The 16,342-nt window shown below is 39.5% G+C and overlaps 1 protein-coding gene across 7 annotated transcripts in view; it reads right to left on the bottom strand.

Annotated features, from left to right (window-relative positions):
- The window catches only part of NBEA (neurobeachin), an 831,523-nt gene that overhangs the window by 261,553 nt on the left and 553,628 nt on the right, over nucleotides 1-16,342 (bottom strand). For all 7 annotated transcript variants that reach the window (XM_039530859.1, XM_039530876.1, XM_039530902.1 and 4 more), the window contains one exon: nucleotides 5,896-6,039. In XM_039530859.1, the coding sequence (XP_039386793.1) occupies nucleotides 5,896-6,039 (144 nt within the window). The remainder of the gene's footprint in view (nucleotides 1-5,895; nucleotides 6,040-16,342) is intronic.

The following is a 16,342-nucleotide window of genomic DNA, read 5'->3' as shown; positions in this document are numbered from 1 at the left end:
CCATGTAGGGTTATGGACCCATTTAAGTAACTCATTTTTTTAAACTGACCAAGTTAAACCAGTACATCTTTGAATAAAGACATGCCTAAGTGTGGGTCTTCTCTGAAAAGTAGAAGTAAATGGCATTGTGGAGTCCTATATTTACTGTGTTTCAACAACTTCCAGATCAAATGTGTTCAGTTTACAGATAAACATGTTATTTTCAGTGCTAAACCCTGAAACCTGAACCTGAGATCTGAAAGTCAAGCTGCGTTCTTTATTTCTCACTCCACCACCAATTCTAAAGGATCAACAGTCCCAATACGGTCCTTAATGAGACTTTGCAAATCCATGGCCTTCAATGCCTGCGTCACAGAGTAAAACTCTTCAGGGAAGGGTCTGTCAGTATTTGTACAGTGTCAAGCACAATGGGGTCCTAGGGTTGTCAACAGTCCCTTATTGCAAGGGACATCCCTTATTTTTTCATCTCTGTACAAGATTGAGAGTGGTTGAGTTCTGCAAAAAGCAACAAGAAATACCCCAGGTGAATTTAGGAGAGTACTACTACTTATTATTATTATTATTAATACTACTACTACTACTAATGATGATCGAGAGGAGGAGTGAGCCACAGGTGCTAAGAAATCAGCCCCTTATTTTTAAAATACAATGTTGGCAACCCTAGTCCTCATCATGATAGGTCTCTATTATTTATATTACGGTAATATTTATCATAATAAAGGATTGTTCCTGGAACTTTGGAACTTTGTACAACTCTGTGCATAGTTAAGAGCTGAGTGAAATTCTGAATTCCTATCCACTGGGAAATTCCTATATTTCAGTATTTGTTTTCATCCCAAATTGGGAGAGAAAAAAAATTCAAAATTATTCATGGAATGGAATTCCAACAAATTCCAATTTGGAAAGTCAAAACATTTCATTTTGACATTTTTGATCAAAACAAAAGATTTTGACATTCCCTAAGTCAGAATGTTTTGGGTTGTTGAACTGATTTTAAATGCTTCATTTTGAGTCAGTTAAGTATTAAACTACACTTTCCCACAGTGGTGCATTACCTCATGGCAGTTGTGGCTTGGAAGTCTGATGTCCCCATTTTCCCTTAAGGGCCAGGAGCCCTAGCTGGACTACATATCTCATAATGCATCCAGAGTCATGGGTCTCACAATGCACCATGTAGCTTGATCAGAGGGAAATCTGAATTGCATTATGGGAGATTTAGTTCTCTGGGGAGCATACCCCTTAGGAGAGAAGGGGGCCCAAACTACAACTCCCATAAAGCAATGCACTGACAGGGAAATGTAGTTTAATATTTGGTTGAACTGATTTTAAACAAAACATTTCAGGTTACTTCAAAAAATGAAATATTCTGATGTGTGTCAAACCAGAACATTTAGATTTGGAAGAAACTGCATTTCCCTATAAGAAAATCATTTGTATGGATAATTTCCAATCAGCTCTATTCATAACATATGAACATATGAAGAGAAAGATTATTTACTCCACTCTCAATTGTGTTTGCTCTGCTAACAGGAATAAAAGGTAGTAAACTTACTTTAGGGTACGTCTACCCTTCAATAAAACACTTGTGCCAACTTTCTAATTGCAGAAAACCAAACACCCTTGCTCGGCCCCTGCCCCGCCCCCAGCTCACTCTATCCCCTTCCCTCCACAGCTCATTTTCACTGTACTGGGACAGGCTGAGGGCTCTGGCTGGGGGTGCGGACTCTGGGGTGGGGCTGGGGATGAGAGGGCTGTGGGGGGTGGAGTGAGGGGTTTGGAGTGTGGGAGGGGGCTCTGGGCTGTGGCAGGGGGTTGTGGTGCAGGAGGGGAAGGGGGTGCAGGCTCCAGAAGGGAGTTTTGGTGCAAGAGGGGGCTCAGATCTGGGGCAGGGGGTTGGGGCACGAGGGGGGGGGGTTCAGGCTCCAGGTGGCACTTACCTCAGGCAGCTCCCAGGAAGCTGCAACAAGTCTCTCTGGCTCCTAGGTGGAGGATGGCCAAGGGGCTCTGTGCGCTGCCACCACCTGCAGGCGCTGCCCCTGCAGCTCCCATTGACCATGGTTCCTGGCCAATAGAAGCTGCAGAGCTGGTGCTCATGGTGGGGGCAGCACATAGAGCTCCCATGGCTGTCACTGAGCTGGAGGGACATGCTGGCCACTTCCTGGGAGCCATGCAGAACCGGGCTGGGAGCCTGACAGCGCTGCTGCAGCCAACCGGACTTTAACAGCCCGGTCAGCAGTGCTGACCAGAGATGCCAGGGTCCCTTTTTGACTGGGTGTTCTGGTTGAAAACTGGACATCTGGCAACCCTCGGACCCTCCCCGTTGTGGGGTCTCAGATCCCAGAGGCTAGCCCAAGCCCAAACGTCTACACTGTAATTTTATAGCCCCACAGCCCGAGCCCTGCGAACCCAAGTTACCTCACCTGGGCCAGCCATAGCTGGTTTCTTGCACTGTAGATATACCCTAAATCACTAAAGGAAGCAGATGTGTCTCATGGTATATTTCGGTGACAGGTGTAGGAAAGGCATAGACAAGGTGTCGAATTTTTACAGAAGAGAACTACACTTCTGTTTTTTCCAAGAAAGAAAGAATGGTTGGTCTTGCTTCTGTGGGGTATGGTCTTGGCAGGGCTGTGGGTTCTAATTTTTCTCATGCAGAAAAATAGCTAACAGTTGTCTTTTTTTATTTAGGTTGCTAGGTGTTTTGGAATCACCCTGTGAGCGTGACAACCTTTGGAAAACAGTTTTCTTATCTAGTGTAAAATCCTGTAGTAAATAATTCTAGTGATTGGTGGAGCTGACACAGCATCAGGAGGATGTTTTCTGACAATTAACTCCTGCATTTATTTTCTCTCCATAGCCCTCCCCCTTCCCCTCCTACCCTTGAGTTAGGGTACATCTTCACTACCCGCCGTATTGGCGGGTAGCAATCGATTTCTCAGGGATCGATATATCGTGTCTCATCTAGACGCGATATATCGATCCCCGAACACGCTCATGTCGACTCCGTAACTCCACCAACGCGAACGGCGGTAGCGGAGTCAACATGGGGAGCCGCGGACATCGATCCCGTGCCGTGAAGACAGTAAGTAATTTGATATCAGATACTTCGACTTCAGCTACGTTATTCACGTAGCTGAAGTTGCGCATCTTATATCGATTTTCCCCCATAATGTAGACCTGCCCTTAGTTTCAAGGATTTGGGTTAGTTTGAGGGTAAAAATGAAATTATGGGGTTTTTTTTGTTTTGTTTTGTTTTTTGGTTGGTGTGTGCACCTGTGTACTGCTGCCACATTTCTTGCCACTACTTTCATATGGTCAGAAAGCCTCCCCTATATTATATGGTACAGCAGCATTTGTCCTACTAGAAGTGACAATTGCAGAAAGGAGACTAACTGGGAGGTAGTAATACTTCTGAAGTCCCTTGATGGTGTAGCTGAGACACTACCTGATATTATACGAGAGGCCAAAGATGATGGGATCCACTTTTTAGAAGATGGCACTAACTTGTGTATTTGACATTCAGATTTACTTATGGAAGTGCCTTGCAAGCATTCACGCAAATTGCTGACATTCCTAAGGCAGATTTCCTGGCAGTGTTTAAGATGTTAATTTTTATCAATATCCATAATCCACATTTGAATTATATAGGGCAGGGGTTCTCAAACTTCATTGTACTACGACCCCATTCTGACAACAAAAATTACTACATGACTCCAGAAGAGGAGATGGAAGCCTCAGCCTTCCTGAACCTCGCCTCCCTGGGAATGGGAGGGGCAAAGCCAAAGCCCCAGGGCTTCAGTACCAGGCAGGGGACCTGTAACCTGAATCATTCCACCCAGGGCTGAAGCCCTCAGGCTTTGGCCCTGGGCAGTGTGGCATGGGCTTTGGCCCCAGCAAGTATAAGACAGCCCTGTCAACCTCATTAAAATGGGGTCGCGACTCACTTTGGGGTCCCAACCCACAGTTTGAGAACCACTGATATAGGGAAAGAGCTAAACTCTTAGGGAGGAGGGTCATATTCATCTGCATCTCTGAGACCAGAAACATAGGACCCCTCCCCCAAAGTGTGAGTTTCTTAAAGAAGGATAGGACCATGAGGCATGCCTTGCATCTCAGTGTTTTGACTAGCAGGACAGTGTCAAGTATGTACAAGAGCCTATGGTTTGCAGAGGGATTCTAGGGACTTTCAAGATGCATAACAGCTTTATCAGATTACCATGCAGGTTAAATCAACATTTTAATATAACTGTATACTGTAGCCTTTAAACCATAGCAATTGTATATAAGTATTTATCTGGGGTGTATGTCAAAGGTGGAGCTTGATAGAGATGCCTCCGACCTCTCTCTGCTATTAAATGAAACCTACCAAAGGAATCTAGATTAAGCGATCGCATTAGCTGTCTAAACTTACTATTTTACCAAGGTGAGACAGCAAGGTGTTCAGTGATGGGTACAAAAATGGACATTTCTAAACAGATAAATATTGAGTTGCCATACTGACTGTTGATGATTATATTGTTTATTAGTTGGTCCCAACATGAGTTTTTTTTATAATTTAATTTCAAACTGCTAGACTAACTTCATTCATTATTTTTTGTCATTCATGCATGATCTAATTTCTGACTTCCAATTTCCACTGCCTGTGACATCAGAAAGAAGTACTGGAGTAAGGAGAACTTAATCTTAAACCCAGTGATGTTTCAAGTTTCTCCTTCAATATATCACAAAATCCTCATTTCCCCAGTCACAGTGCAAATTAACAAATCTATCTTCCATAGTAAAATTAATCTTTTAATACCGATACCTCATTCCAGATACATTTCTCATATTTTCATTCCACTTGAGATAACACACTGGAGAATGTATTAATTCCAAAAGTGTCATTATTTCATACATCTTCCACAACAGGTAACATGGTGCTTCAATGCAGAACATGTAAGAACTCACTGGAACACAATTCCAGAAGTGAATCTAAGACCTGACCACACACTGCCACTCCAATGGAATGTGTTGATACAAAGAGTTCTACTCACTCCCAACTTGCATTCTGACCAACAATGTTCATTCTTTAGTTGCAGCTTCACCCCTTTTCAATCTCTGCTTGCAGCCAGGAAGCCTCCCCTTTCCCATTCTACTACTGTGACAGAGAGTATATGCTGCTCTTCAGTCCCTCTGGTTTCACTGAGAGGTGGCTACAGGGGAGAGTGCAGGAGCAGAGAGCCCTCAACAACCTAACTTGATCTAGTGGAGGGGTTCTCAGACTTTTGTACTGGTGACCCCTTTCACAAAGCAAGCCTCTGAGTGCGACCCCCCCTTATACATTAAAAACACTTTTTTATATATTTAACACCATTATAAATGCTGGAGGCAAAGCAGGGTTTGGGGTGGAGGCTGACAGCTCGCGACCCCCCATGTAATAACCTCACGATCCCCTGAGGGGTCCCGACCCCCACTTTGAGAACCTCTGATCTAGTGAGAGAAGTGGCTGTGAAAACTGGGGAAATGGAAATACACTCAACAATCTCCTGACTTAAAAAAAAAACAAGTTCTGAGAGTATTTTTCCTCCTCGTTTCAACTGTTCTGGTCTTCCACTCTGGTCTTTTAGCAGTTCAACAAGGTGCAGTAGGAACAGTACTCAGGGCTTTGCTTAATCCCCACTGGGCTGGCAGAAGACCATTGTAGAAGGATTTATAACTTAATCAGTTACCTCAACTCACAGTAATAGAACATCTGTTGGACCCAGAATATCAGTAATCTGGTCCCATTGTAACTGTGAGCACTATCAGAAGTCCATTAAATAACTGTCAACACAGGGCACTGGTTACAGAGGTTAAAAGTTAAGATTTTTACATCATCTATTTATTGATACCATGTTAGTGATAAAAAAAAATTACCTGCAAGGTTGTCAATCTCTTTCTCTTGGAGCAGACTGACAGCATCATCATCTCCTTCCAGCATGAGCTCGGTTTCTGCATTCTGATTTACCACAGCCTGACTTCGGAAAGTTTTCTTTGACTTTACTACATCTTCTTCAGTGCCTAAATACAAGTTAAAATATTGTGAACTTAGGTAAATGTTTATTTTTTGTATAAAACACGAATACACCAACTACAGTACTACCATAAGTCCTGTACATTAAAAAGAAAATAATATAGTTTTTTAAAAGTACTTATTTAAAAAGGTAGAACATTTGAAAGAGATAAATTGTATGAAACTTTTAGCAAGGATTATGGAATGTGCATCCTCAGTCTGTCTTTTGAATAACCTGTGACTTTGAAACAGGTTTTGCTTTTTAAATATTCTTTCCTTCTTTTCAATAATTCATATTTTGTTTGTCTTCTATATTTCTCCTACAGCTTCCCCGAGTGGGGGTGCATGTAGCAGGAGCTGTTCCTGCACTTCTGGAGTCCTGCCTCCCAGTAACCTCCCAGATAGAGTCCTGACCAGTTCCCCTCTGAGCGAAGAGATGCTGTTAGGCATTTGGAACTTTAAGAGTTTCTCCTGATTTGTCTGTACTTATTTCACTAAGTCATAAGCAAAGGAGGGACAGGATGGAGGAGTGAGAGACAAAGAGGATAAATTCAGCATGGGGTAGTAATGAGCTGTGACCATTTCAGGTGTTCAGGAGAGAGACAAAAAAGGAAAGGTGAAAGGGGATGATTTTCTTAAATTAAAAAACAAAACAAAAAAGCCCTGCAAAAATCTTGGTACGAAGAAGACACATGCCAATTACACATTGTGTGTTTTATCCCTTCTCCCCTTGTCTACATCCATTTTTATCTACTTAAATTGGCAGCTTTTCAGAGCATCTTACACTTTAGAGAGGCACATAGTAATTTTATATAGTGCTCAAAAGTGTGCCAACTTGGTTTAAATGATAAAATTATAAAGGTGATTAACTTCTTAAAACAAGTATAGAGATATTAATAAAATTTACTTGAAAGAACTGGAGATGGCTAGTCCAGACAAAGCATGCTTACTCTGGTACCCTTTACATAACATTGTGAGGTCAGCAAAACAATTCTTTCACAATTTGAGACAAATCATAAGTCTTTTTCCCCCCCCAGAGATAACAGACTCATAGCAGTTCTCAATGCCAGTATGCTTTCTGTTACTATCCCCACTTTTTCACAGGAAAATTAATAAAAAGGTTATATATCATATACATCCTCACTTATCTTTATACGTCTCCACCTTGGACTCCTAGATATTAATCTTAGTAATGAACTGACTTATTTAAGGATACACGGTAGTTACTAGCTTCTTTTTAGTGTTTAGCTCTGAAAATGGAACCTCTTCTTTGGGGTTTTCTATCTAAGGATTATGGGACCCAAAACAGAATGATTAATATTAATGTACTGCATATCAATCTACAATTTATCATTTCCTAATTTGGTTGTGAGAACTAAGAATCAAGTCTAATCTTCCCTAGGTGTAGTATAATTTAGACATTTGTTTCTTATTTGGCTGGATCTTTACACCCATGGCAGAATTCTCATTGACGTTAGTGGGATCAAGATTTCACCCTATAATTATTTAAAGTAGATGTAAGGTGATGGGATGAAAACCTTGAAGACTGAAGTCCACTGTTCACCCACAGAACAGATACAGCCCAGGCACCAGAAGCATATCGTCTCACCCTAGATTAGAGAGCACTATCTCTAGTTTCCATGTTCTTTCAATTGCTGCCATTTCGGTTGAGATTGTACAAAAGGGCTTCAATTAGCATCAACTGCAGTGATAGTTTTTATGATGTCACCTGAGCAACCAGAGCAAGACCATCAACTCATTTTGCATATGCCACTTAACACCTACCAAATGGCAACACCTTGCTGTTACTGCTGACCTGGTTTAAATTTGAACAAATGATCAAAAGGTGAAAGTCTTCAAATATCTAGCCAAGTACTACAATTTTAAAAATAAAAGTCCACAAAAAATGACTCGAGACAGAGTTTGGAAAGAGGGAGTAATGTAATACAGTAGCCTATCTAGTTTAGGTTACAAATGCTGAGTGTTAACAGCTAAATTAGAACTTTGTGTATGTTTGACCCTATCATAAGACACATAATTTAGCATCACTTGCCACAAGTAGTCTCTGCTTCGAAATATCTTAGTATTGGAGTAGTGACAGTGCTGTAGACCCTGCCTGAGATGAACTGACAGCATGGCAGGAGGAAGTGTGCACAGATTGTTCCCCCACACTCTTCCTGGCTCTAGTCTATGTTATAAAAGCTTCTCACTTTCATAAGAACTGAAATTCTCCAAATTTAACAGTTGGGTATAATTGCAGATTAACTCCAGTTCACCACAATTATTTATTTATGTGTGAAATTATCGTCTCATAAACCAACGAAAGTGTACTGCTGGTACCATGAGAACTTGAAGGCAAACCTCAGAAGCGGAGACTGAAATCTAGCCTATTTTAACTTGCCTGTTACACTGCCGGTAGTTATCCTGTTACAGAAATACTACAATACATCAACATAAGAAATGTAATGTAGTAGAAGGCACTAAGTTAGTTTGGCAAATTTGGATCTCAGCAATTTAGATAAATCTTTCTAAAATCAATTTTGTTTTACAATATTAAACATACATTTATCTACAAGAAATACAGCGAACTGTTCTGTTTTGGTTTGATAGAAGCTGCTTTGGGTTGTCTGTTCTTTAAATTTATCACTTTGTTGAGTGCACCTTAGTTTTGCTGTACTGTACCAAACATTTATCTAAATGAAAGTGTATGAGACCCAAAGTTGCCCTTCAATCACTATATCCTTTATGAATTAGAGTTCCATTTATCAAAATTACAGCAAGAAGAGGTAAGGTCTCGGAGGGCTGTCTCATTACAAGGCTTGTAAACACTGTCCTTACAAAGAAATGGTTTAACACCTAACAAATCAAAAACTGATTGGGAATAGAATTTATTTGAGATCATCTATCTTCAGAAGACTTGCCGTCTTGAGAGCACTTCTTGGCCTTTCTACCCATTCATCAAGAAATTAACAAGCGAATACCACAGACCACCAGATCTCCTTGGATCCTGAAATGTGAAATATGTTTAAAACAGATCTGTCACAGATGTTCTATTTTTATATTCCTGGGATGACTTCAAAAGGCCTTAAAAATAAGAGAACCTCTCAAAATAGAAGTAAGAAGGAAAACAGCTTGTCTTTAAAAACAGGTAACATACTGAATAAAAAATTACTTGGCATGAAACTATGTTTCATACTGTTTGCAATGATATAAAAAGAGTGAGGAATAAATGAATATCCTTACATATTGTATCTCAGCATTTTAGTACGAATTCTAAATATTTTTATCATAACTTTTTTCAAGTCCCAACAAAACTCCTCTGTAAAGAAACTAATTATAGTATTCTGTCATTATAAGACAGTTCTCAGGAGACAAGGAATGTGTGTTCTAAAGATACTCTGAATAATTAGGTAGCTAGCATCCAGAGGCTTTATATTAAAGTTACTTTTTAATGAGGTTCCATTGGAAAAAGATAGTAAAAAAATTAACAACACAAATTGTTTAAAGTATGGCAAAAAATTTAAAATGTGGCTGCCCAGAATTGAAGTCAACCAAAGCTATGGGTGCTCAAAACCGTGGGTAATCAGAGGGCTAATTAAGGGGCTAAATATCAGTTTACATTGCCATTTTCAATGACGCCAAAGGAAATGAGGTACTCAACTCTCACTGAAGTTTAGTGAGAGTTGGATCATGTACACTCTTAGGCCAGGTCTACATTTTATTGCATGACAAACCAGAGTGTGAATGTGCAGCGCACCAGCACAGACACTGTTATAGAACAGTAAAAGTTTTGGAGTGCAACAAAGGATATTATTGCACAGCAAGTTCTTGTGCTGTAGTTTCATATGCTGGCTGGCTGTGCAATAACTTACCATGTAGACAAGCCCTTAAGCTTCTTTGAAAATTCCAGCCACAGGATTCTGGATTCAGCGGAGCATTTAAACTTACGTTTAACTTGAAGCACTTGAGTAATCCCATCCCTATTCTGTTGAATAAAGATGGAAATACTAAAGTACTTCAAGTTAAGCATGTGCTTAAGTGCTTTACTGAATTGAAGCCTGGGTACCTATCTCTAGGCACCCAAGCTTTAAAATTTTGGCCTAAATTCTTATATATAAATCCTTACATAAGGTTACTGCAGTTTCATGTTTGCATAAAGTGGATGTCTTAAGAATCATATCCCTCAAAGAAAAATGAAAATTCACTTACAAAATTAGTTTCTCAAACAGCTATTATTTAATCCAAAATCAATTTCTGTCGTTCCATTTACTATCTTGGACATTGTTCATAAGTGCATAAAATTCACATTGTTAAAACAAAAGGTGGCTTCCTATAGTAGTTACACTATATGTAAAAACAAGCAGAAAGCTCATTTTAAAAAAAAATCAAGACTATTTACTCACTTCCACTCCCATGAAAATATACATACTTTAATATTTCTGAAAAGCTGCAAAACGACAAACGTCATCTGTATAAAGTTGAGATTTTTTTTTAAATAAAAATGAGGAAAAACAACTTGGGAATCCTCTCAAAATAAACATCTAAAAAATTCTAGGAAGACATGAATATCTCAAAATAGATACAGCCTCTATAAACCATTCCATGTAAACAATGAAATGTAAAAATTCAAATATTTCTTCTAGTAAATAATCTATTTTGTTTGGTTGCAGAGGTTTTTATTGTTGTAACATCTGTATTTTCCCTCTCCGTTTTCAATAAAACTAGTAAATTCCAAGTTGGATTCTTCTGGTCACAGCAGATATTACATATGAAGTTAACTTGCTGAGTTCCAACCCTACAAACAATGTCTTTCTAGAATAGGGTTGCCAATCCTCCAGGATTGCCCTGGAGTCTCCAGGAATTAAAGATTAATCTTTAATTAAAGATTATGTCATGTGATGGAACCTCCCAGAATACATCCATCCAGAATTGGCAACCCTATTCTTGATTAAGATTTAAACATGTACCATGAACATAATTTGTGGTTCATTACAAGGAGTACTATAATGTTCAGGATAAATGTAAAAGAAAAAATTCTGAACCATATACATCACCCAATGTTTAATATCTATTAAAACACAGTATTTTTAAACATACCTCATTTTATTTTAAATATAAAGGGAAATATTATTAATTTTAAAAGAAGTTTGTTTGGTAGGTATGGTACTAGCAAAAGGAAACTACTGCTTCTTACAAAGTTGATTCCACAGTTTACTTCAGTGAATTACAGATAAGACAATTTATGCAGAGAACTCGCTTTCATCTTTGAAAAGGGATGGCAGAATGGAAAGTTAACCCCATTTTAATGTTACCTAAATGTACTGACAGGAAATTCTAATGTTTCCAAACATCTGGAAATCAGCTTCATGGGATGGTGCTCTTCTTTTATTTAAGAATGTTTTTTCATATATTGTCTTTTACAGCTTTATGTGGCTTCTAAAGAGCATTTTGACAGAAGTAGTCTGTCCATTTTACAGCAAAATGCTGCATTTAATTAAAAATTCTCTTTTATAGAAGGCAAAGAAAAGTTTTTGTGAACTTCAGCTCCCCTGGGAAACTTTCTAAAAAAAGGGTGGTTTTCCTCCTCAAAGTGCACTGACATGTACTGCTTTGTATAACACTGCTTTTTGTTGTTGCATTTTTAGTCTCTAAGATGGTTTTTAATTTCCAATTAAACAAGGGAACTAAGGAATTAGTTCCTCTCAAGAGATTATGTCATATGTGATGACATGAACCATGAAACGATATCATGAGTAACATATAACAAATCTCATAAGTTTGAAAGACTTGGGTAGGTAAAATGTAAGATTGTTTCAAAAGCAGACAGAATTAAAATGTTATCTACCGTTTTTACGTTAAGCCATGTTCTGCAAGATACATGAACATACTACAGGAAAAGCTTCAGAGTGTCAGTGTATAAGTGATTTTTTTTCCTGATTTATATATCACATAGTTGAGAATCCTGCCTCCAGTAACCATATTTAAGAGATTAGGTAGGCATTGGGGATCACTGTGGGGTCCAGGCTGTGGAGCATAGCTACTTAATAGCCCATTTGCTCCCCTTCACCAAGACCAGTAGGTCTGGCGAATCTCCATGCTCCCTATCTCACATATATATTAAACCCTGTTGTGCATTTATATGCCTGGAGCCCCAGGAAGCTGGATTGACTGCATGTAAAGGGTGTGATGTGCACTCCTGTACATGTTCACAAAACCTGCCCTCCTTTTTTTCCTCAGCAGATTATCACTTGTGCTACAATAGGGCCCTCCATACCTGCAGAGAGGGTTAGGATTTGCCCATTAGAGTTATAATATTATTATAACAGGGGTCAGCAACCTCTGGCACACGGCTCACCAGGGGCTGGGCCAGTTTGTTTACCTGCCACGTCAGCAGGTTCAGCGGACCGCGGCTCCCACTGGCCGTGGTTTGCCGTCCCAGGCCAATGGGGGTGGCGGGAAGCTGCGGCCAGCACATCCCTCACCCGTGCCGCTTCCCGCTGCTCCCATTGGCCTGGGACGGTGAACCGCGGCCAGTGGGAGCTGTGGTCTGCCAAACCTGCTGACATGGCAGGTAAACAAACTGGCCTGGCCCACCAGGGTCCTTACCCTGGCGAGCTGGGTGCCAGAGTTGCTGACCCCTGTATTAGAATATGTTTCTGAAACTGCGTAGCATTGACTGACATAGAATTATTTCCTGGGAAGACTATTCTCAAGGGAAGCCTGTATCTTAATAGGCTGAAGTTAAGTATTGCCACAGGAACTTAAATTATATTACATTTCAATGATTAAAAATCTCTGAAGAAATGAGGGAGAAAAACCTATCTGGACATGAAAAATTATTATATACTTATAAAGGATACTGCACTCTTAACAAAAAGAAATTTAAAAAATATCAAATTGTTAAAAAAAAACAACTGGTTTTAGGATACCATTACAGACAAAACCAGAAAGCGTCAATAAAAAAGTTTGTCCTGCTTTTTTATAGCTAATAGCTTATGTTTTGATCTTGTCCTCTAACAGTAACATACTATACTCTTTGTCATTGTGTAGTTTGTAAATTAATACTTTATTCTTATATGCCTCTTTTTCTTCTGTCAAACCCAAAGCCTTTTACATTAGTAAGTACATATCACCATGGTAATTGTTACTCTTGGGAAACAGAGCCATAGAGGTTAAACAACTTGCCCAAGGTAAAAATCAGTGAGTTGTGCACTCAAATGTAGCAGATTATTATTTACTGTAAAAATTATCATAAGGAAAGTCATAACATTTGTATGCAGTGTTGTTATAGCTGTGATGTTCCCAAGATATTAGAGAGAGAAGGTGGTTGAGGCAATATATTTTATTGGTTCAACTTCTGTTGGTGAGAAGACAAGCTTTCCAGCTCCACAAATATAAGAGAGCAGAGCTGATCCCCTTATTCTACTTCCTGGATTTCTTTCAAGATCATCCAATATTTGGATTGGGTATAGAATGCAATTTGCCACTGGAACTTCCTCACCTGGTTTGGCTGAAGAATGAGCCCATCTTGTACGTAACTCATGTCAGTTATAAACTAATATAATGTCTTACATAACATAAGAACGGCCATACTGGGTCAGACCAAAGGTCCATCTAGCCCAGTATCCTGCTTCAGATAGTGGCCAATGCCAGGTGCTCCAGAAGGGATAAACAGAACAGGTAATCATCAAGTGATCCATCCCCTGTTGCTCATTCCCAGCTTTCTAGCATCCTTGCCCATCCTGGCTAATAGCCATCAATGGACCTCCATGGAGTTATCTAGTTCTTTTTTGAACCCTGTTATAGTCTTGGGCTTCACAACATCCTCTGGCAATGAGTTCCACAGGTTGACAGTGCATTGTGTGAAGAAATACTTGCTTTTGTTTGTTTTAAACCTCTGCTGCCTATTCATTTCATTTGGTGACCTCTAGCTTTTGTGTTATGAGGAGGAGTAAATAACACTTCCTTATTTACTTTCTCCACACCAGTCATGATTTTATAGATCTCTATCATATCCCACCTTAGTTGTCTCTTTTCTAAGATGAAAAGTCCCAATCTTATTAATCTCTCCTTATATTGGAGCTGTTCCATACCCCTAATCAGTTTTGTTTTTGTCTTAAAATTAAACCACTTTGTGTACAGTGTAGTCTAGTAAATTACAGATAGCATTAAATGTTTCTGCTATTTTAGGGATCATTTAGAATTCTGTGTCTTAAATTATTAAATATTACACATAAGAAAATTAATTTCAAGCAATAGAAACAATATCCCCAATTGTGCTTGCAACCGTTTTATAAAAACTACAGTAATAACTAAGAGGAAAATAACTACATAACACCAACAGTTATTGCTCAGTGGAAAGGACATCAAGGACACTTGCAAGTAAGAGAATTGGATCAATATTAACACGATTTTCATTTCATGCTTCCCCAACTCCAGTAAGCTGACAATATACTCTGATTATGTGAACTGCCTGCAAGTAACATAGAAAAGGTTATTAGAGCAAGAGGTGGAAATGAAATGCACTTTTTATATTGACAGGTCTGCTAATAGAGTGTACTGATTTTCAAAGCCATGCAATGCATTTTCACAATTTGGTTTTGACAGCAAAAAAGGAATTTCATTTATTCCTAATTCAAAATATTCATACATAAGCAAAGATTTCTCCAGAAAGACCACCAAAGAGGGTATTCATAAATAGCAAAATATTTCAAATGAAATACAATTAAAAAGTTAAGAGAAAATGTGATTGAATTTAAATGTGGTACTACATAAGTATGAGAGGTAAATATAATAATCCTCTTAAAGTAAGTATTGAAAAATGCATTCCACGCTTTTGAAAGAGAATTTGATACAATGGGTTTTTTAAGATTAAAGATAAATGGTAGACGTGAAATCCTTCTACAATTAAGCTTGGATTTTGCCTTGATAGGCTTTAGTTTTGAGTTTGGAATATTTAAAACAAGCACACCAGCACATGCGCTACAGAAAATGTGTGCATTCTGTATTTTTATCTGTCTTCAGAACATAGGGACACCAGGTCAAAGCCACCAGAGTTGTAAGGGGCCACTGAGAGTCCGGTTACCTGCAATAACCAGTCTCCACCACTGAGAGGGGAGCAGTAAGCATAATAGCTACTGCTGGAGCCTGGAAGAGCACACAGGAATGGCTCCGGAGGAGAGAGGTAGTGGCAACACCCACGCCTGCCCCACTCACCCCTCCATCCCCAATGTGCATGCTCTCCCGCCCCTGTCCTGCCCCACTCAACCCTCCATCCCCTGAGCACGGCTCTCCCTGTCCCATCCCGCCCATCACCCCCACCCCTGAAGTGTGGCTCTCCCTCCCCTGCAGTGCCCAACTCACCCCTATGAGGGCAGCAAATGACAGTGTGTTTGTGGGGGTGTAAGAGGAATGGGTGGAAGGGCCTCGGGGGAAGAGATGGAACGGGGTTGGGGAGGTTCTGGAGCTCAGTGTCCAATTTTCACAAATTAGAAAGTTGGCCATGCTAGCTATGCAGTGCCACGTGAGAAACATGTTTTGATTTCAGTCCTGGAATCTCCCACTTTTCCAGTACTGCCAATCCCCAAAGTTCAAGAATCTTGAGTGCCCCCCCCAAATGAAATTGCCCCAAAATAATGATAATAAAGATTCAACTATTTTTCCACAGTCTTCTACAGTTTTTGCATGTCCCCAATGCATTTTCATCTTTACTACAGGAGATGTCTCTGTGAGATCCCATCAAGATCAGGGCCCCATTGTGCAGCACAGAGTACAGTCTCTGACCCAAAGAATTTATAATGCACTGCAAAAAATGGTAGTGACTTTATGATGTGAGAGTAGGAACTGGAATTCACCAAACTCATCTCATATAGATACTAGCAAATATCCATGGGATGGGAACAACTTTTAATCTCTACTGTGGGTAGGATTCAAATTCATGATCTACAGGTGAAAGATGCTCTAGTTTACCAGCAATGCCTAGTGGCATCCAATAATTGCAAATGTTGCACCTTCAAGAATGAGGTTTGCTTTCTGGAAAGATACGTTTATCCAAGTGAGTTCTGACCTTTTGGGAACTTACACAAGCAGGGTCTCTGCTCTTTGGGCGTATGCAAAAGCTCTTTTAGTCAGCTACACTTATTCTTAAAGGGACGCAATAAAATTAATCAAAGGCAAATAATAAAATTAGAATAGTAAAGCAAACAGCTCAATTCACTTTTAAATACAATGTTTTTGCAATATAAAATCATTCCAACAATAATTCCAGGGTCCTTGCACTAACTTTTATACATAGATGCAAACTTTATTTTC

The sequence above is a fragment of the Mauremys reevesii genome, linkage group 1 (genome assembly GCF_016161935.1).
Source record: "Mauremys reevesii isolate NIE-2019 linkage group 1, ASM1616193v1, whole genome shotgun sequence".
Taxonomy (NCBI): domain Eukaryota; kingdom Metazoa; phylum Chordata; order Testudines; family Geoemydidae; genus Mauremys; species Mauremys reevesii.
Note: the sequence above shows the minus strand (reverse complement) of the source record. Positions and strands in the feature narration are given on the sequence as shown.